The sequence below is a fragment of the Harpia harpyja genome, chromosome 20 (genome assembly GCF_026419915.1).
Source record: "Harpia harpyja isolate bHarHar1 chromosome 20, bHarHar1 primary haplotype, whole genome shotgun sequence".
Taxonomy (NCBI): domain Eukaryota; kingdom Metazoa; phylum Chordata; class Aves; order Accipitriformes; family Accipitridae; genus Harpia; species Harpia harpyja.
The window spans coordinates 9141996-9164291 of NC_068959.1; the positions used below are offsets into that span (position 1 = coordinate 9141996).

General features: G+C 44.0%; 1 protein-coding gene across 2 annotated transcripts; it reads right to left on the reverse strand.

The window, feature by feature from the left end:
• Positions 1-7898: 7898 nt before the first annotated feature.
• On the reverse strand, positions 7899-21583 carry LOC128155089 (T-cell immunoglobulin and mucin domain-containing protein 4-like). Of its 2 annotated transcripts, XM_052816612.1 has the most exons (10): positions 21379-21578; positions 16961-17305; positions 15174-15824; positions 14123-14212; positions 12523-12582; positions 10856-10902; positions 10146-10230; positions 9899-9993; positions 9637-9667; positions 7899-8547 (listed from the first exon to the last, which is right to left on the reverse strand). In XM_052816612.1, the coding sequence occupies exons 1-9, from the start codon at positions 21521-21523 to the stop codon at positions 9644-9646; spliced, it is 1542 nt and encodes a 513-aa protein (XP_052672572.1). In that variant the 5' UTR covers positions 21524-21578; the 3' UTR covers positions 7899-8547; positions 9637-9643. The 2 variants fall into 2 exon arrangements, with proteins under 2 accessions (XP_052672572.1, XP_052672573.1); XM_052816613.1 differs by lacking the exon at positions 9637-9667 and having other exon boundaries at positions 21379-21583.
• Positions 21584-22296: the final 713 nt, after the last annotated feature.

Genomic DNA, 22296 nt, shown 5'->3' on the forward strand with positions numbered 1-22296 from the left:
AAGGATGAACACATTCCCCAGCTTTGTAAACTGAGCAACCTAGGGAGAGAAGAAGGGATCAGGTTGGTGAGAAACAGCACTGAAATTCACAGTCAATGGCCTCTCATTCCAGTTTGATGACTCATTCATTTAATGGCCTTCTGCAAGTTCCAAGTCCTCTGCAGGCTCCAGTTCTCTACTATCTCCTCCGTGCCGTTGTCATGGTTAACCCCAGCCAGCAACTAAGCACCATGCAGCTGCTGACTCACTTCCCCCTAACCCAGTGGGATGGAGGAGAAAATTGGGAAAAGAATTAAAACTCGTGGGTTGAGATAAGAATGGTTTAATAGAACAGAAAGGAAGAAACTAATAATGATAATAATAACACAAATAAAATGACAATAGTAACAATAAAAGGATTAGAATATACAAGTGATGCACAATGCAATCACTCACCACTCGCCAATTGACGCCCAGTTAGTCCCTGAGCGGCGATCCCCCCACTCCCCCCAGTTTATATACTGGATGTGACATTACATGGTATGGAATACCCCTTTGGCCAGTTTGGGTCGGCTGTTCTGGCTGTGTCCCCTCCCAACCTCTTGTGTCCCTCCAGCCTTCTTGCTGGCTGGACATCAGAAGCTGAAAAATCCTTGACTTTAGACTAAACATTACTTAGCAACAACTGAAAACATCAGCGTTATCAACATTCTTCTCATACCAAACTCAAAACCACAGCACTATACCAGCTACTAGGAAGACAATTAACTCTATCCCAGCTGAAACCAGGATAGCTATGATACAGCCACCACAGAGCCTGCAGAGATGCTCAGATCAATGATGCTGATGGTGTCCAGAGCATGACCATAAACACTAGAGGAATGTGGAACAAGCTTGTCAGAAGTGCTGGTAGACTGAGAAAACTGGCATAACTCAGCAGGTTGATGACATATTTGCCCACAGCTGATAAATTAGCTTTCTGCAGAGACAACATGATGCACTTTACTAGAGCTCTTTACTTGGTAGCCTACTGCATACTCTAAACTATTAATAATGCAAATGGGCAAAAACTACTTTTAAAAAGCTAGAATGACACAGACATCCTGTCCTAGAGAAGAAGATGGAGACCTGATACCACCTCAGAGACAATCCATTCTTACTAGCTTCAGAGATAGCCATGCTCCCCAGCACTGGTCCTGCTAGGACAGACCCTGCATGTCTGACAAGGCAATGAGGTTTTATACACCCAGGACATTTCCCCAAAAAGTCCTATTTAACCTAACTGTACTGTCAAAGCCACACAACAGACACAAAGTCTCATACTGTGAGTCCCTGTGATATGGGTCCATGGTCTTGCACAGAGTTAGCAATGCCCAACAGAGTTCTGAAGTTCTCCCACAAAAGAGCATCTTCCACCTTCCCTAGGGTGGGCTGGATCACCTTCTGGACCAGTCCCATCCTCCCTCCCTCAACTATGGAGGGAGCCAAAGGTAACCATACACCATGTGGCTCCAAGTTAGAGCTCCCCTTGATCTCATGGTACACAGTTCACAGGACAGAGTCTTAAAAACCTCTCTTCAGAGGGCTTTGGTTAGAATTCATCCAGACCTGGTGCAATTAAATGCTCCAAGTTATTAATATTAACAACATTTACTGCTCCCCATTTAGAAATGATTTGCATTTTTATGCATTCTTTTAGCATGGATCATCATGAATTTCTTTGGTATTCATGAGGTTGCAATTTGTGTATTTCCATAATTACCTCATCATGTTCTCCATTAGATAATGGACCAAGGGCATAAAACACCAAGCAGAATTCAAAAGCAGCATTGACTCACCACTCCATTGAGAGACTGATTTCCCCTTGCCCTTGAAGCAGAGCTGACAGGAAAGCCCTGGGAAAGAGCTCTGCCCCAGCATGGGCTGAGGCTTGCAGGTTGAAGTGAAAAAAAAAAAAGAAGAAAAAAAAAAAAAAAAGAAATCAGTGTTTCATCATTACAGCCTATGGGAGTTTCCGTACTCACTGTACTAGGTCCATTGATAAGTTCTCTGCACAGCTCCCTTGGGCTTAGGAGGGTTATACCGTGTGCATTACAAGCTAAGAAATCACAATAATTTCAGTTCCACAATTTTTAAAGTAGGACACAACTGAGAGCTGAAGGGCTCACAAAAACACCTTCTGCACAGCAGGTCCAAAAATGGCTTGGACAAACAGTCCCTGATGCCAGGATGCTGTCACTGCATCCCCTAAGGGAAAGTTTGCATCCAAAACTAACCCAACCCAAACTTCAGGGATAATTCACTAGTGCACTGGAGGGAGAGGGAGGAAGAAGGAGAGATGGATTACATGTACATAAAATCCTTTATGTGTACTTAGGAATGGATATGAACAGATTTAAAATTAACAGGCTTAGTTCACTGCTGGGCAAGTGATCTAAAACGTCCAATAAATAATTCATCCCAGCAACATACATCACTGTGCAGCCTGGTCTGCGACGCAGACCATGTCAGGGGGTCTCACGTGGTGAGAGAGAGAGACAACTTAATTCAGTGCAAAGAGAATAATCCAAAATCCCATAAATGATTCATCACTGGATTAAAAGCTATAGATTTCTCCATAAAATTCTCTGCCCTGCATTAAATATGCAGATGATTGTGTGATGTTTATTAACTACTGGATGGCTTAGTTAAGAATGACACCAGCTCTAGTGCTTGAGAGCAACTCTGAAGCCATGAATCTTCATTAGATGTACATTTAAGCATGAAAAGGGGTTACCTTCAAGGATTCAAGGTTCACTAACATCAGTAGAACTACAGAGCATACACCAGTACATGACAGAGGAGAGCCAGGCCTTAGTATTTTTTGTTTTAGAAAACATAACTATAGACAGGACTTATTCCCTGGTTTGGATTACCTACCCTATGCCTCTTTTCCTAGGTATTAAAAAAAAACCCCACCAAACCCACAACCACAACCCTTTCCTTTTTTCCAGATATTAAAAAAAAAAAAATCCTGCATTTTTGAAGTAGCAGGACAATGTATATCTTATTTCCTTATTAGCATTTTGGGAAGTAGTGGATTTCCCTTCCCCTTGGAGAAGGCTCAGTGCTTGAAAGACTAAGGTCAATGAACTTATAGCAAAGATCATTTCCCAACACCTTTCTCCCTAATCCTTTCAATGGTTTTTGCACGCTCCAGTTTGCATCCATCTTCCCAGTGTCCTTGTGGTCTCCTATCTCAGCTTCAAACCATTGGGAACTCTGAAGCCGAGGTTACCACGGAGTAAGGAGATGAGCCTTCCTACCAAAGGGTTCTCTGTAGGAAGCCCCACTCCAATCTCAGTGTTTCTCTTAGTCCTGAGCACTCCCCAAAGTGATCATTTGGAGGGCCCCTTGCCAAGACCACCACCCTTTCTCATGAGCTTGATAGCAGGAGGGAGTGGATGCCGAGACGAGCATCGGGATGGTTAGAGGTTGGCGCTTCTTTTACCAGGTCACTGCTGCCGAGGTGTGATTGCAGGAGGTGCTGAGTCTTGGATTTTGTGTTTTAAAATAGCAAGAGAAACCAAAGCCACGCTGCTCCCAGCTGGGGTTAGACATCAGTGGGAAGAGGAAACCAAAAAGTGCATAACCACCATGGCCTCCGGCCTTTACTAAGACTTGCAGGAGAACATGCTGCTGGAGGACACAGAAACTGGAGCCCAGGCCAAGCGTGCCGAAAGCATGCCTTGGAGCCAGCCATGAGCCGAGCTCCCAGGTAGGACCTCCATCGCGACTGGAGGAGGCTGCATTTATTCTGCTCGGTGGCAGCAAATCCACATCACCTTTACAGCCTCTTCTAACCTCTCCAGCTGTTTCTCTGCTCTGTCTCTGTAGCTCGATTTTGCCATCTGCTGTCATGTCTGCAGCAGCACGTCCCATTTCCTCTTTCTACCAGGCTAAAATTTTCCACTTTTTCATGCATTCATCTCACACTGTGCGGTTATCTCTGTTCTTTCCCCAAGTCCCATGATGCTATTTATTCTTATTTCTAATTTCCTATGTACGCAGCCACATTCTTCCCTTCTGCTTGCTCTTTCTTAAGCTCCAATTAGATTCCACCTTTGGAACCCAGAGATTTATTTATATTGACCTTAAAAAATGCCTAGGAAAGCACATTAAGGCTAAGAAACAAACCTGGAAACATAATGAAATGTGCTGCTGAGATGGAAAGGGACTATCAGAGCAGTCAGCTCCAATAAAGTCTATTAAGAGAGATCTCATTAATCTCAAAATGATATTTAATTCACTTCTCTGGCTTCTCTTTAAAGGATTTGTATTCCTAACTCAGTGTTTGCCTTTTTTTTTCAGTATTTCCTCCTGTTTTCTCATTAGCCAATCCCATGTTCCAAAATATTCAGATCTCCCTTTTTAATTGCTTTTCTGTACCTCCTCCATACTAATTGGGTAGTTCAGTCATTATCTCTTCACATCAGACCTCCTTTACCCAATTTAATCGGTCATTTTGATACAGACAATTGTCCACAAAGTACTGGGGTCCAGTGAAAATTATTACTTGGACCAAAAGCTAAATCCTTCATTAATTAACCACATTGGTCCATGGAGCAGAGCCAGACTCCCCAGATATAACACCATTTAGGCTTGACGTGGACTCTGAACAAATTAAAACCTGCTTCGCTCTAGCCACAGGCTCCCAGCACAAGCCCATAAACGCTGCAATAATTTCAGCAGCTCAGAGCACTGGGGAGAGGCATTAAACCTGGATGATTTCAGGTCTTAGTGCAGTGTGAGAGATGGTGAGAGGCAAGGTCTAGGGGGACTGGCGTTTTTGGGGGAAACACATGGCATCTTTAAAGCAAATGGCTTCGCTCATTGGCAGCTCTCTGGGAGGCACAGGAGGGCAGGGCGAAGGTGCACATGGGCAGACTTTGCAGGGGGACATGCTTTTCACCAAGTTCAACAGGTAGCAACAAGTTGTAGCAAAGCAACTCTTGAGGAAACCTGCATCCCACAACACAACAGCATGAGCCTCACAGCAGCTGCCAGGGGCCAGGTTGCCTTTTGTCAAAGTTTTCCCAGTCTGAAGCACTGGCCCCTGTAGGGCTTTGCAGCTAAAACTCTGTGTATTGTTTTAAGCTGCTTACCAGAGGGTTTTCTTGGCTGCAGTGCTTTATCTTTACTCAAGTGCACTTCTTCCTTGCCTCCCAAGGTAAGTGTCTTAAAAATAAAGGCTAACATTTCCAGATGCCAATGACGTACTCTCTGACAGTCTTTTCTTTCTAAAAACCTGCTGCTTTCATCCGGTTTTTCTCCACTAGACCCAGAAACTGCATTCTGGGGTTTCTGTTGCTTTTGGACAACAGCATTTCTTTTTCCTCCAGCTACATTTTAAAAGGCTCCCTTTAACCTTTCACTGAACATACTGACAGCCAGGGTCAGTTCCCCAGAAATTACTTCGATGTATTTTCATTTAAATACAAGCCTCCCAGATTCCTTGCTTCCAATTGCCGCTCTAAACCCAAACCTCAGCCTCAATAATTGCGGTGGATAAAAAGATAAATAAAAATGCTCAGTGACATAAGTTACACTTACAGCTTCCCTACGGCATTTCTGGGCTGCATTTCCACATGGCTGATCAGATCAAACTCACTTTGTTGGCTCCGATTTCTTCTGCCCTTGTGCAACTCCCCAAAGCAGGGCCTTGCAAGTCCAGCCAGCGCCACAGCCAATGTGCTAGAACCTTCCCCAGCAAGAGCCAGCCCTGCTCTAAAGAAGTCATTAGTGCAGAGCTAATTAATAAGAGCAAAACGATTGGCCCAGCCCTGCCAATTGGAAGTTGCAATTAAGATATTGCTGGCTTAATTAGCAGGTTTACTTGGGGAGAAAAAAAAAAAAAAGGTGTTGGTTTGTTGTGTTTTGTTTTTTTTTTTATGAGGAGTACATCAAAACTGGGGGGGGGGGGTTCCCCTTTTATTCCTTACAGATATGTGTGGGATTCATGCCTAGAAGCTGTGTCGGGCGCCAGGCCCCCAGGCTCAGCACGTGCTGTGTGTTGGGAACAGCAGCAGCCACACTGACCAGCGTGGAGCAGACACAGGTCTCAGCTGACCAAACCCAACCTGGGAGCCTGCAGCCCACATCCTCTGCTCGGGGACTCTCTTCTGCCTCCCACCGTGCCCCTGGACCAGGGTGCTGAACCCAGGCGAGACTGAGAGGGACCCCAAAGAGGAACCTCCCCCGCTCATCCTTAACTCATGGTCTGTGAGAAGATGCTGTAGAGTCAAAAAGTCTCACCGCAGCCCTGAGCATGACTAGCAGGGAAGTCCAGAGCTGCCACACAACGTTGTCTTCTGATCAACTGCTATTCCCACAATGTGCTCTTACTTCAAGTTGTCATTGCCCGGAGTTGCCATAGCAGTGACTGCTGAACTCCAGGCAATGGAGATAACAGTGTCGTGGATTTGAACCTTCTCCCGTGCCGTTCCCGTCGTCACTGCAGCAGAGTTGGTGAGGACCCCGATGAGATACACGAAAGCTCTGCAGCGTACCCCGTAGATGATCCCCCAGCCTCCATGGCCAGTCCCACTTCACTAATGCCCCCAGGCTGGTTACCAACTCAGTCTAGTTTTTAAAGCCTAAATCTCAAGCCAGCTGAAACACAAGCAAAAGCTCCCTCAGAAAGCGTGCAATTAGCATGGCGAAATGATGGGCTTTGCTCTGCCATGCATTGCTGATCCACCCCGCGGCCACTCGAAGGCTCCAGTTTTCCCAGCTGAGTAGAAGACAAGGTTAGTGCTGCAGAGCTATCATTATGGCAGCATTTACAGGGCTTGAGGATAACAGGGAGGATTTCGGACTTCCCTGGACCGCTCTGTGCTGCCAGCAGCCCTGTCTCCTGCTCAGGCAGCCCAGGGCCGAGCCAAGGTCCACAGCGTGGAGCTGAGCTGCCCCCCCTGTGCTAACCACACACGTGCCCATGCAGTCCACAGTGTCCAAACCATCCCCATCCTCAGGGTCAGCCCTAAGCACAACACAGGGATACGTCTGAGCAGCTAAACAGCCACAGCCTGCTTGCCAGCTCTGTGACGCCAAAGTCCTGGGAACAGGGATGGCAGGTCCTGGCAGTGCCCCTGAGGATGGGGTGGGAGTGTGGGGGCAGCTTGTTGCTGCGGAGAAGGACTGGGGACAAATTCTGTCCCCAGCAGCAGCAATGTTCTCCCCCACAGCCCTTCTGTCCCACCAGGAGCAGCAGCAGGTGAATGCCACCCTTCATCTCTTCTTCACTGTTTTTAGTGTCCCCAGAGCCTTTCCATGGAAATCACAGGATTTTTGCCTATGCTACTCAGAAACACTGAGGTGGCTTCACCCACCTCCCATGGGCACCTGGAGGGACGGCCAAGTTTCCAAGATGCGGCTGCGCTCTGTGTTGTGCTTCTCATCTGCAGCTTCTCTAAAAGATAAATGGGCAGCACTGGTGGGACTGGGCAGCCCAGTCTCATCCACACAAAACCCAGCCAGACAGCACTATGCTAACCTGTGACTGGGTGCTGGGGCCCTAAATGAAGCACCCTGGGGCTGGATGGTGCAGGTCTGCGTTGCCAAGCAGACTCCACCACGAGAGCTGCTGGGTTTGCAGGTCGTTGTCGTGAGGACAAAAATGCAACTCTAAACAAACGACTGGGGATCCCTTATGCACATCATTGGGGGAGACATGGATTTACAAATGAGTGGTATGGGGGTTTGTGGGAGCAGGATAGAAAAATTTCCCTACAGGTTGGTCTTCTGGGAATTTTCCCACCTCTGGAAATGCTGCAGTACTTCTTTGGAGAGCTGAGACAGCACACCAGTCATTTCAACACCTGGGGAATAACTATCTCCTGTTCAAATGCCTTAGGATGTGGCATAAAAAATACAATTGCTAGTGGTAAATTACAAAGTTTATTAACATAGTCTCCAAGGGTCATTCTAACATGCTGAATCACAGGCAGCATTGGTACTCCTTAAGTAATCTGCATTTTTTATTTATACTCGCAGCATTCTTGTGGCTTAATTTTTCTCTTGATTATATAAAAGCAATAAGAACTGTATTTGCCGATTTTTTTCTTTTGGGTTTTTTTTGGCAATTTGAAGTTAGGCAGCATTCCATGTTTTCTTCTCTCTTCTGTTCCTCACAGTATAAGTTGTATTCAAGGAAGTGCATTAGTAAAAATGGAGGAAAGCAGATTCAGTTCTGTAACATGGTATCAGTAAGAAGGCAGATGCCAGAAAAACCTATGAATAATGCATAAAGCACCTTCTCAAAGAAGCTTCTTCATGCACTGCATTTTAAAGGTGACATGGCAAAATTTGCACAAAGATTTTAAATTTTCACAGTCGAAGCTTTGGCCTTTGGTTTACACCCATTGGTATTTTGAGGGCTCATAAGCATCTCTCAATGCAGCATGAAACAGGCCCTTTTCATTTTCCATGGCATCTACAGATGATGTAGGAGCTCTTCATAGGGAAAAAACGCTGTTTTCTCCTTCAGCGCCACTAAAAACTTTTTCAAGGTCTTCCGCTCGTCCAAGGCTGTAGTGAGAAGCATAGATCACTATGGATGGGGCAAAAGCACATTGCTGCTTCAGAGCATCCTTTCTTTTATTTGTAACATCAACAAATTCCCATTGAAATGGAGACCAGAAGCTACTGAGTCCACTGACTTCTCTGGTGTAAGAAGTAGGCATTGCACCACTGAAGTATTTACCTTGCTTATGTTCTTCTAATGGATAGGAAAGGGCTGTTCAGATCTCATAATGACAGCTGTAGGATAACCACCATGGGATTAGAAAAGAGTCCCTCCTTGGCCCCCAAGCCTTATCTCCTAGGTGGGGTATGCAGTGGGAGACCATCTACCATTGAAAAAATTATTGGTCTTTGGCAAAGGGATACTTCACTGGACTATCCTGTGGTTTGTCTAGAGAAAATCCTTTTTTGAAGATAAGCCAGAAGACATGAATTTATCAGTACCACCTGCACAGAGTGACTCACCATACTTTCCTATTTCATATCTGCCTCAAAGCGATCACCTCAGTGATCACCTCAGATACTTCAGCGTGACCCAAAGAGTGTGTGAGAAGGTGCAGTGGCCCCATGAGAGCTGCAAGATTTATCTAGTGGTGGAAAGCTTGGTTTGCCACACTGCTGCAGTGTGCCCTTCATGGGGCCCATTCTTTGTGTATTGGCATGAATTACCACTCCATGGAGGACTGTCCGTAAATCCCTGATCCCTTTCTGAGCAATCATTTTGTCAGTTGATCATCATAACCATTTGTCTCTTCATTTCTTTAAAATAACCCCACCAGGGTCATGCTCTGGTATTTGATCAAAGAATAAAGCAGATTAGGTACTTCCTTAAGCTGGGGTTACTACGTAACAGTAAGTACCAGTTGCTGAAGTTCTCCGGTGCTCTGGATGTCTGTTCATCAGTACATAGCAGCAGTATCCATGAACCACCGTTTGATTTTCTAGGGTGAAGTTATCTGAAGCTTGCTCATAATATAACTTTGGTAGTCAGCACCACAAGCCAATACTACACCCATTAGAATCAGTGGCCAATACCTTCCTGCCTCTAAGAAAAATTACATTGGAACTTTTAAAAGAAATTACAAAATGGATTACCTTTTTATTATAAACTTCTTTGTGTGTTTACCTAGAAGCAAAATAATATTAATGTCACAATGGCAAAAAGGAATCTGCAATTCTAATGAATCAGTCAAATGAGTTCAGAAACAAAGATAGTAAGTTGCAAAATTTCTGTGAGCTAAGCAGAAAAGAAAGGATCTCATTCTGATTTAAGTTACGCCAATGTCTGTCAGGAGCAATTCCAGGAATCTATGGGACCACTTTACTATAAAGCAAGAGCCAACAAGATGAGCCAGACCTGCAACAAGTGAGTGAACATGTTCTTTGCACAGGCTTCCTCCTGCTGCATCCCCACCAACTCATGCTCCCTGGTCTCCTCGTGGTGACACAGTCCTGGAGTAAGGACAGCAACCCCCATAAAATGAACAGAGTGCTGTCACAGGGCCACGGCAGATTTACCAGAAGATTAACCAGAGATACAGAAGGACATCTGCACTAGGCCAGCATTAGAAACATTAATCAATTATGTGCTTAGGGATACTTACGTTTCCAAAACAACAACGAGAGCATCAATATGAAAAGAATGAACACCGCTAGGAGACAGGCAATGAGAATAGCATAGCTGGGGAACTGGAAGGGAGAAAAGAAAAACTGAAAAGGCTTTAGAAGCATGTTTACTTCAGACCTATTCACGCAGGAGTGTGTTGCCCTAGCAGCTAAGAGCTCTGAAATATCTGCATTGGGCTGGAGTTCGCAATGCTTTTCTGAGCTTGCCTGTACAAAGTATGGAGAAGACACATCAGGTTGATCATGATAAACAACATGAATTACGTTAAGTATTTAATAAATCTTCCTCTGAAGCATTTGAGCCTAGATTCGTCCCGCTTAACATGAACTTCTTAATAAGATGTCTAAAGTAGGAGCTTAGTCACCCTCATCCTTCTCTTAATTAGAGACAGGGAAGCATAACAACCCTCCTAAGTTGCCTTTTGCCTGGCCACACCCCGAGGATGCTACCTGTGCCTCTCCTACAGGGGTGTCAGGGGGATGAGGTTTTTCTGAAGTGTCCAAGCCAGATGGGATGGTCACAGACTTTGGCTCTATCCACTGGAAAGATGACTAGATGGTTCCTGAGCTTCTAAACAAAAGTTCAAGCTACTGTTTGCAAACACTGTCCCTTTAGTATGAATATATCGAAAATCACTAGCATGTCCTGCTGTCCTTCTGGCTTCTTGAAACTTAGAGGAAGTTTTACCTTGTCTCTGTTAACATCATGTTTCTCAGCATTGCCGTCTGAACTTGCTGAAATAAAAGAGATTGAAATTATTACTGGCACAGTCACCTGAAGGAGTGAGGGCCACTGTGGTTGTCACTGCTTTAGTCAAGGAGTAATGAACTCTCAGGGAATGAGGAGGGCAAAGTCTGGCCCTGAGTAGGAGAAAAAAAGCACCTTGCAACCAAAAGGGAACAATCTGTTTCCGCCACAAGTGGTCTGTCAGGCAGTCATTGGGAAATGTCAGTCTTCATCAAGGAAAAGGGAGGCTTCCCAGGGAGAGCCCATGAAGCAAGACAGTAGAAACCAGTCTGCTGTGAAAGAGTTTTCAATTCTGTAAGCATGACAAGATGTCATAGAGAGCAGAGGTAGTAAACAAGGTACAAGTCTAAGTGGAGGAACTGCCTCAGTTTAACTGTGGTCAGACTTAAGTGTGATCGCAGTTTTTGCAGGCTGCGTTAGTACTGAAAACCACAGGGAACTTCCTTACATTCAGATAACTTACCACGGTTTTAGGAAAGCTCTGTGAAGATAATGCATTTTTTTTCTATCTAGGGATATTAAGAATAATTCAGTTCTAGCTTTCTAAGCTTTGGAAATAGGGGTGAATTAAATGAATGCTCAAGAACCCTTGCAGCAAACTTTTCTGCTGTTATTCTATGATCCTACTCTCTTACTTTTGCTAGTGAATTTAAAGTCACAAAAAGTTAATCTAGGCTTGGGCCTTAGCTCATCGTGACCTCATGCTACAAAGTACTGAAATATTTAAGTATTATTTGGAGCACTTGATCTGTCACAGGAAGCGCCCAATGTTTAGCAGCATCTTAAAAACAGAGGAGTCACTCAGTTTAGTGAATCAAAACCTCAGCTTGCATCCTGTGACAGGAAAGCTCCTATGCCTTAGGTCATGCCCTAATGTATAGAAAGACTGTGATGAGTAGTGCTTTCAGAGGTTTAACAAGAGAACAACCATGGATCCTCCATCTGAGCAAAATGTACCAAGGACCAGATGAGTCAGTTGTCGAGGCATCTCTATGTAACACGCTTGCGGTGCTGAAGACCACAGCCAAAGGAAACTTTATATGCATGAGACACCCAGAACGTCACATGCTGATGGGGGTGATCAGATGGTCACAAATAATCCCATTAGAGAAAAAAAATTGCTTTTTTTCTACTTTTAACTTTTCAGAGTATGTTATTCAGTGAATAACCTAATCTCCCCAAAATTCCTCAGTTCTGATCAGCTCTCTACAAGAGCTGAGTTGATTTGTCTCCACGTACCAAATAATGTGCTTGCATTTTAACAAAGACATGGACAGGGCACAGGTAGCTCATACACATGCAACTGTAGCTAGAAATTTGCACTAAAGTAGAAAAGAGATTATGGCTAATAAGCACTACAGCTAAACAAATATAGGTAATAAAACTCTATCAAGGGCTAAAAATCCCAGGGATACCTGAACATTGCATGTTGCTGTATGCCTGTTTTATGGGGAAAGGCAGGGCAGGGAAGTTCAGCAGAACTACCCCCAAATACACAAGTGCATATCTCCCTCCAACATACATGTCCCACAAGTCAAAATTAAACTTTCTGGAAGCATGCCACAGCCTGGCTGATAGGAACAACTATTGCTTCTTACTTTCCATACCTGAAGGAGCAAGGGTTCTCTCTGAGGTCTGAAGCGTGGTTGCTGCTGGAGGGGTTGCTGCTGGGGAAAAGCAGGTGAAGGCAGAAGAGAAACTAAATCAGAGCCTGATCAGCAGGAACCAACCACCCCAGCTAACCCAACCTATCTGGCAAGAATTGTGCTTGGAGATGGAGGGCTCTCTCAACCATAGGTTTCTCTTCCAGCCACTGTGCTAACATCAACACAGAGTTCAGCAACAAATTAGCCTTCTCTTACATTACAATAAGGCTGAAGTTGGTCCATTTAGTGCATTATTTCACAGAGTAAAAGGAGACTGAGTCAAGAACTTAACTTGGCTTATGGCTCTTACTAGACAGTGCTCAATTATGCTGCAATGTTTTCACACATTATGACGGTTTGGCTCTCAGAAATAGCATGACACAAGTTTTCGCATGGGTGGGAGTATACATGACTCACATAAGCACAGTATATTTTTCTGCTGTTATTGCTTTTGTGATAGCTCTTTCTACCCCACGATCACAACTTAAGTTGCCCCCAGAATCCCAGAGGTAAGACCCTTTGCAAAACTTCCTGTTTACAATGGCAGAATATAGGCATTATCCAGAACTATATCAGAAAGATGACAAGTGAGGCAGGGGTGAGAAACCCTTACAAATGCTCAAGAGACCAGTTTAGTCTCTTCCGTGAGCCCTCTCTGGGGCATAAAGCAACAGTTTCCTAAACTCTATTTCTATTGTAAGTCTCTAGGTCTAGCAAAAGAAGACCTGCAAAAATCTAAATACTGTGTTTTTAAGAATGAAGAGATTCTTGGCACTACTTGAAACTAAAAGGACTCTCTTAACAGCCAAATATGACATGTCATCCTTGAATTTTAGCTTTCCTATTTTCAAGTCCTTGTTTGAGGGCATCTGGTGGGCAGGCTATCACAATTGAGTAACTTGAGCCATTCTACTTTTATACTTGACTGAGAGACATAAAGTGCGAACTTCATGTAAGTTTGTTCATTTCTCAGACATGGTAGAATTTTGTATACCAGTTCCTTCTCTCTTGAAGAACTGACTGATATCTGTGGTAATTGCCTGCTGCTTTCCAGTTCCTTTTCTGTTGAAGGACTGGCTGATATTTGTGGTAATTGCCTGCTGCTTTCCATCATGACCACGGACACATGTTAGGCACTGGAGATCTGAGCCTGCAGCCACATCTGGCTGAATATACTCAGTGAGGTTCAAGGCTCACAACACTCAGGGAGGATTTAAAATGGAAAGCTCAATGAACTCACGGTGATGACAAATCAGATATCTGAGGATTCAGCTTGGGTGGTGACAAAGACCAGTTCTTAACTTCTCGCAGACCTGAGATACCCAACAGTAGTGAGTGACTCAAAGTCTACTTCCTTCAGAGGCTTAAAAACATGTTTTTCTCAGCTGTTGTTACATCCTGATCTCAAACAATTTCTGTGTGGACCCCAAACAGCTCTTACTTCCAGATGCAATTAATAGCTATCAGTACACTCTTAAGAATGGGCAATCCTTTTGCTTATGACAACTTCTTCATTTCTTTGAACGTGCAACTTCTGACCTCGCAACATTATCCTACTCACCTGCAGTTGGCATGTCTTCCACTGTGAGAGAAGTGTGAGCACTTTTAGTTCCCTCTGCAGTTGGAAGTGTACTTGGCAATTTGGTAGTGACTGAAACAAAGTAAAAAGTAATGCTTATAACGATCACTGATTAGGAGGGTCTTCATATGGCATTCAGAATTGCTTGCACAATTCTGCATCTGCAACTAAGAGGTGAAAATCTGCACCTTGGTTTTCATGTCTGCAGCTCATCCTACCCAGATAACTGAGTTACTTTACGAGCATGGCCAGTGTTTACATGTTTTAACTGATCAGCTGTGGATGTAATTAATTGTTGCCAAGTTTAACTGGGGCACATCCTTAGTGCTGGAAGACAGGAGATGATACAGAAAACCTGTCTTCAGAGGTTCAGGTCAGAAAGAAGTCCAAGTGATAGAAGACCCCCAAAATGTACAAAAACCAGCCTTGTGTGCAGACATCAATCTGTGGAAAAAAAGTTACTGATGTGGATAAGTAGCAACCTAGGAATGGTTAGGATAATAATAGGTCACTCTGATCAACTAAATATTAATAATAACAGCAGCCTTCATATGGGATGACAATGTAAGTACTCAATTTTAAGCATGTTTTGAATTCTCACTGACTTGATTGCTCATGCAGAACATGCTCTAAACTAACCTTTTCAGCAGACCGTTTCAATTGTCTTTCCCAAATCAAGAAAAAAATCAGTGCATAGTTGAGTGAATCTCTCTTACTCCATCCCAGGTGCAGGACTTTGCATTTATTTCCGTTGTACATCATGAGGTTTCTGTCACATTATTTCTCCAGCCTGTTAAAACTCGTCTAAATGCAAGCCTGACCCTCTGTTATCTCGGCCATTCACCCCAGTTTGGCATCATCCACAACATTTGACCTGTGTTTCCTTAAACCTACTGAGACAGACCTATAGGCATCTCAGAGAAAACTTCCCAGATACAAATATAAGTATCTGGAGAGTCTCTATGATGCCAGAGTCAGGCTAACACAAACCATCTCTGCTACACAGAAAAAGGAAAGGATTGGTGCTGGTTACCCTTTGTATCTCCAGGAAGAGGGACAGATTCTGCTGTGCAGAACACATCATCATCTTCAGTCCTCATGTCAGCTTCTTGGAAACCAGTTGGAAAATCTGGGAGAGCACTGGTTGTCACCACAGTTGCTGGAATAGTATAATTTTCTGTGACAGCAAATGTTGGGGGAGCAATGGTCTCCAGTGTAATTACTGCTGGAGACTCGGTGGTTGCAGTTGTTGCTTCGGGGACGGTGGTTGTCAGGAGGACAGCAGTCTCGGCTGTTGTTTGATGATCAGAGGTTGCCGTTGTTGCTTCAGGGATGGTGGTTGTCAGGAGGACAGCAGTCTCTGCTGTTGCTTGATGATCAGAGGTTGCAGTTGTTGCTTTGGGGATGGTGGTTGTCAGGAGGACAGCAGTCTCTGCTGTTGCTTGATGATCAGAGGTTGCAGTTGTTGCTTCGGGGATGGTGGTTGTCAGGAGGACAGCAGTCTCTGCTGTTGCTTGATGATCAGAGGTTGCAGTTGTTGCTTCGGGGATGGTGGTTGTCAGGAGGACAGCAGTGTCTGCTGCTGTTTGATGATCAGAGGTTGCTTGGGGAGCAAGAGTTGTTTTTCTAAAACGTTTGGGGGAAACGGGAGCCTTTCTTGTGGTGGTTGTCATCACTGGAGGGGCTGCATGGAAAAAACATAGCCAAGAGAAAAGCTAGATCAGAGCATTCACAACTGACCCTAAGTAAAGCCAACACAGAAATGAATGAAAATTACCTAGCTGCTAAAATACTGAGAATGAAGGTGGGAGAGTTGCTATTTAAAAAGGTTGTTTAATTAGCAGAAAACACGCCCCAGCCAGAGTAATTCCCAGATTTACAGATTTGCTTTTCTTTTTTTTCAGTAGGTTTCAAACAACCCCTCCTTGACCCTCTTACAGAAATGGAAGGGCCAGAATCTTGTGTGGTAGAACCCCAAAACTTGCAAACTTTGTGATTTTGCTTTTCAATGTCCTCCTAAAAATAAAATAAATAAAATGGCTCGATTTTCAGCTACCAGCTTCTTGCTAATCTTTTCAACCGGTCCTTGTTTATGAACTCTGTTGCCCTCAAACTCAGGGATAGACATGGGATTGCAGCATTCCCCCCCCCCCCCCGCCCCATTACATAGCTTACAACAAGCATACAAGAGTGCTGTGTACATCAGCACCAATTGCATTCCTGAACACCCTGTAAAAGTAAAAAAAAAATTATCTTTCTGCAGTGTGGAGGGTGGGTACCATCATTTTTTCTGTCCTTTGTAATGCTTTTCAGCCTCTTCTCGACTTTGTAAGACCCTATTATTTTGCTGAGCTGCAGGATAAAGTAAGGAAGGGGAAAAAGTCCTTTAAGGCTCTGAGACAAAATTTCTAAACATGTGGGTCTCCTTATGATGTGAACCAAATTAAAGCTTTTTTGGCATTGGGGTTCACCCCAAATGAAAAACTGAATTTCATTCCAAGGGCTCTTCAATGATAAACCCCTTTTTTAATTCCATCATCTTTTAAAACATCAAATGTAGATACACAATGAGAAATCAAATATTTCATTTGAAAGGCAAAAATAGGGTAAAAGTTACTATTTTCTCTTCAAAACTGCTTGTTGAATGTGATTCAAATTGGCAACTGGTTGCAGACCACCCTTGAAAACCACAAAATTTAGGAAAAACACTTTTTGCCAAAGCAAACAAACAAAGAAAGCACATGTAGACTCCAATTTTCAACTCCTATCCAGTGAGAGTTTTCTCCCTGCTGGCTGTATCATGAAGGCCCCCAAACTCACCTCTGACCACCTCCAGCCGCATGTTCCGTTTGATGTCATTGAACCAACCTGGGATCTCTACGCGGCAGCAGTATGTACCTGCATCTTCTGCCTTCACTTTCCCAATCGTGAGAGACACATCTCCATAGGAAATATAGCCCCGGAGACTGTATCTCTGAGATTTTCTGAACGTCACCCTATTCCCAGTGGTGTGCAAAATTTTATTACTGCACTTTGAATTTGGGCAGGGACCTCTGCCCCAGCACATATCGGAGATGTCCTTCTGTCGTGACACCTGGTAGAAGCAAGGCAACTGAACAGGTTGCCCTATTACTCCTCTAACAACAGCTTCGGATGCGGTGTGCACTGTCAAGGAAGAACAAGGAAAGATGAGTGTTGGCAGTCTCCGATGGGCGACTCTACCTATGCAACACAATGAGGCAGGAAAAGAAACATTCCTGCCTGCAGGCAGGGCACAGTTACCGATCCCCTGTGCCTTCTCCTGAAGCCTGGTGCAGCTGACGGCCCGGGGCACTACAGGCGACAGCCAGGAGCTCGCAGACATTGCCTTGCTGCTGGAGGGCTCCATGCTCTGGCCCTGACCAGGTGCTGGAGGGCTGCTCACAAAATACATCGCTCACATCAAAGATGTGGTGAGCAAAGCTGAGGTCTGTCACTGGCAGCCCAAGTGTGGAATAGACCTCTGCAAATGGAGTTTGGGAACTCCGCTCCCATCCCATCTCCTCTCCTAAGAGACCGTTTGAAAGTTGTTCAGAAACCTGGTGTGAAATACATCTGGTTTTCTCAGTTCACCATCATCTCCTTCAAAAAGGAAATGCTGTCACAGTTTCCTTTCACTGACAGTCTCAATAGCAGGGTCCAAAATACCTATTCATGTATGAAATTAGGGCCTAATTAAGCTGGCAGAGCAGTGGGATCTGTCTATGGGAACCTGTTCTTAGAAAGGGCACTGCTTTTTCTGTTTCTGAGCAAGTCCTGCCAACTATCCCACTTACTTTGCAGAGGACTGTATACATAGATGTTTTAACTGCTAGCATTATACTGATGTTAAAAAGAGCATATGCATGCTGTCCTTGTGCTCTTACTCTTGATAACCAGCTTTACTTGGTGTTTACAGCCAACACCCACCTTAGCATCTGGTTTGAATCTTTGCTACATACTGTTCCCTTTTAACTGCCTATGCAGTTCCCAGGTTGCCCTAAAAGGGTTTTCTTCTTCATGAAAGGCACTATACAAAAAAGGTTCCTGTACAGGAACAAATCTTTTCTGGTTTACATTCACCTAGTCTGTGTCGGTCCTCCTACGTTGTTGCCTTTTTTCCCCATGTTATCATTTACATATGGTGGAGCAGGAACTCAGGGACCTGGGGAGCATCCAGATCTGGTTCTCTACTGCAGCAAGAGGATCATCCTGCAGATCTGACATCTCATGGCCAGCTTGCTTGCCCCAAAGAGGACTTACAGCAGTTGCTGCTATTATCACCAGCTTTGGCCCTGGCTTGCCAAACATTTCTATTTTGCCAGCTGTTTGAATGCCTTTTCTTTTTGGCATGACTCCCAGATAGCAAACAGATGCTTCCAACTGTGTCCATGTCTCTTTTGTTTTGTCTTTAATGGACTATTCCCCAGGTGAGGTTTTAGTCTGTGGCAGGCTGCCTCATGACTTGTTATTGGGATGACATTTCAGCTTCATTATTGCTTATCCCATTGGCAAGGTAAGCCAACTCGTTCAGGTTTCCACAGCTCCAAATGCTAAAAGAGTAGAGGCAGACAAAACAACATGCAATATGGTGTGAAGGGCAGAAGCTTTTGCAGTGAAATGAAGGTAGAAATGTGCCAAAAAATGAATTCCTGAATACAGGATAAGGCTTTACAAGATGGCTGCTTGTTTTAGTCCTTGGAAAGGGTAGGTTCATTTGCCTTGTTACAGCAAAACTAACAGAGAAAACAGCCTCTTTCTGTGATGACAGAACAAAACGGTTCATCCAGTTGACCTTGAAAGTATCCCTAGGGGAGCAGGGCGTTAGTCACTGAGCAGGTTAACACATATTTTCAAGTCACCCCAACAAAGATATGTGCAAAACCACGACCAGCTTGAACTGTTCCTGGAGTTAAGGTCACTGCTGCTAGAGGCAAAATGGGCTCATCTTCTGATCTTATATCATCCCAGTCCTGCACAGCACAAAAGCAGCTTCATTAAGCAATCCTTTAACAAAGGAAAATTTACCTGCTTTTCTCTTTGAAAGAAGCAGAGCTCTGAACTTATTAAATAAATAAATAAATAATAGAAGGAAGAAGAGAGAAGACAAAAGGCACCAGATTGTCTCCAGTGCAGTTTCCCACCAGTATTTTGCTAGAAAGTTATAGGTTTTGCAGTTTCAAATCCTCTTTTAATTTATGTGAAGCTAATGTTGCTAACATCTGCCTGCCCTGTAGGTTGGTATAGAAAGCTTCAATACTGCAACAGCCTTGATTCAACAGTATGAACTTCTGCAAGGACTAAATAACTTCCTTCTCAGTTGCAGCCTCTTCCACAGATACATTTGGACATTTTTGGACTCAATGATCTTGAAGGTCTTTTCCAACCGAAATGATTCTATTTTCCGAAAGAAATAGTAAATAGCACTGAAAGAACATGTCTTTGAAATTAAGAGGTTCCTCAGACTGTTATATTGTGCTAGTCTTACTGTGAGAGGAATCCTACCCTTGTTCGTGGCAGATTAAGCATCCAGATTTGACCCAAGGCACCCTGAGCATCAGCTATGCCTGGGTAGTCCCACTGAAGTCAGTGAGGTTTGCCACTCCAAATCCTTAGTCCAAGTGAGGGAGAAATGGACTCCAGATGTTTAATATATCTTCCAAAATAGAAAGAGCTATTCATAATTGTTCAGATCATGCAGATATACACATATTTATATATACTCTCTCTTGAACCAACCCTCAGTGACAGTTGGTATTAAGCAGTAACTCCAATAGTTGCTGTTGTAGTGGTCTTCTCTCCTGTAGACTGGTCATTGGATGGACAAAGACATACATCCTCCAGCAAAGACAGCTGGCCGAAAAAGAATTTTTTTTTTTCTTGATCTATTTCTGGAATAATTTTCCTGCTTTGTAGAAGATACTTGGTATCTTTTCCCTATCAATCCTTTTTTTTTTTTTTCTACTTCTTCTTGAAGCTTCTGTACTGATGAAATTGCAGAGAAAATGACTGATAAACAGAAAAGATGCATTTAACTGCCCACTCTGCTGGTTTCCTGAGCCTCAAGACTACCCATTCTCAGCACCGAGCCAAGTTAAAGAGAAGGTAACAAAACAGCCAGTCTCACCCTTCAGTAGCTCTGCATATAAGAAAGTTTTTGAAAATAAGACCAAATGGAGGCAAGTACCTCCAATTTATTTTGAGGCTGAAGATATGGCAAGGAAAGAGACCTTCTGTTTCTTCTGCTGAGACTGGCAAAAGACAAAAATACAGCAAAGCGCTGGCAAAGCTCCGCTTGTGCAGCAGACACCGTGGAGGTTGTGTTACCTTGCCTGAACAGGGCATGGATCACCTCTTGTCCCTCAGTGTCTCTCGCCACTGGGCAAACTTTTCCACTACTTTTCAGACCAGTTTAAGAACACTGCAGTTGCTGTAGATGTTATACATAATATTTCATCCTGGCAGAGGTTAGCCAATTAATATTTAGCCACCTGAGACAGAATTTCCTGAAATGCTTAAGTGATTTAAAAGCACAGCTCCCATTAGGAACTCATGCCCCACTGACAGTGGGTTAACCCACATTTCTGAGCCACCTCAGGCAATTTGGAAACTGCATTGCTGATACCTAAATGCGCATGCAGAAATGTAGCCGATGCCAACCACACTTGCAAGACCCAGTCTCCCAAGTTACTCTTTGACTACTATCTCTTTTAGGATTCAGATTTTAGATGCCTGAACTGAACATTTGGGAGTTAAAGGAGAAGAATCTCCAGCTGTGCTTTTCCATACTCAATTTATAGCAGCAGACAGCCCTCAGAGTTTCAGAAAATCTTTTCTTTATCATGTATATACATTCATTACTCTCTCAATATTTCAATTCCCTAGCTTGGGCTGTGTCAGCACTGTAGTATGGTAGAGACACAGATGAAGAAGCAAAGCCAGAAGCACACATTTAACAGTAGTAAAGAAATTAGTTAATTTGTGGGGACAAGAAAATTAACCAAGCCCATATACAGAGGAAACCACATACATTTTTAAAAAGAAAAAAAAATAAAATTCTTGATCAGTATTAACTCAGTAAGTTAAGAAAACTTTTGATGTTCTGTATACAATTATGACCTTTTTCACTGTTTTGTTTTCACAAAACAAGCGTCGCTGTTCTTAATTTTATAAAACTTTTGTTTTCTGAGCAAGCACACAAAAAGCAGGTGAAGACTCACCTATAAAGATCTGTATCATAATCCAGTGAAACAGCACAAAATGGGACATTTTAGCTGATGGAGACTCCGGGGCAGCGAGTGGAAGGAGAGAAAAGTAGATCTTACGCTTTCCAGAGATGCTGAGTGAGCGCCACTGAAGTCTCATTTCTCCATTTCCAGATTTTATGTACCACAACTGCTTCTTTCCTACACTTCCGGATAGAAGCCAGTCAAAAGAGGTGATTCTCCTGCTGCATTTAGCAATGGTGCGGCCTCACTTTGAGCACTGTGTGCAGTTCTGGGCCCCACAATTTAAGAAGGATATTAAGGTCCTTGAGTGTGTCCAGAGGCGGGCAACAAAGCTGGTGAAAGGGCTGGAAGGCATGTCCGACGAGGAGCGGCTGAGAACTCTGAGTTTGTCTAGTTCGGAGAAAAGGCAGCTGAGGGGCGACCTCATTGCTCTCTACAGCTTCCTGAGAAGTGGACACGGAAAGGGATGTGCTGATCCCTCCTCCCTGGTATCCAGCGATAGGACATATGGCAATGGTTCAAAGCTGCACCAGGGGAGGTTTAGACTGGACATTTGGAAGCATTTCTTTACCGAGAGGGTGGTCAAACACTGGAACAGGCTTCCTAGAGAGGTGGTCGATGCCCCAGGCCTGTCAGTGCTTAAGAGACATTTGGACAATGCCCTTAATAACTTGCTTTAACTTTTGGTCAGCCCAGTGGTCAGGCAGTTGGACTAGGTGATCATCGTAGGTCCCTTCCAACTGAACTAGTCTATCCTATCCCATTCTATCCTATCCCATTCTCCTTCCTCTTCCAAGACGCTCAGCATGGTACTACCACCAGAGATTTCAATGTACTATTTGTTTTGCCTTTCCATGGAACCCTTAAGGCCCATTACTGTTCTGTGGTGCTGAGCAGCAAGAACAAGCT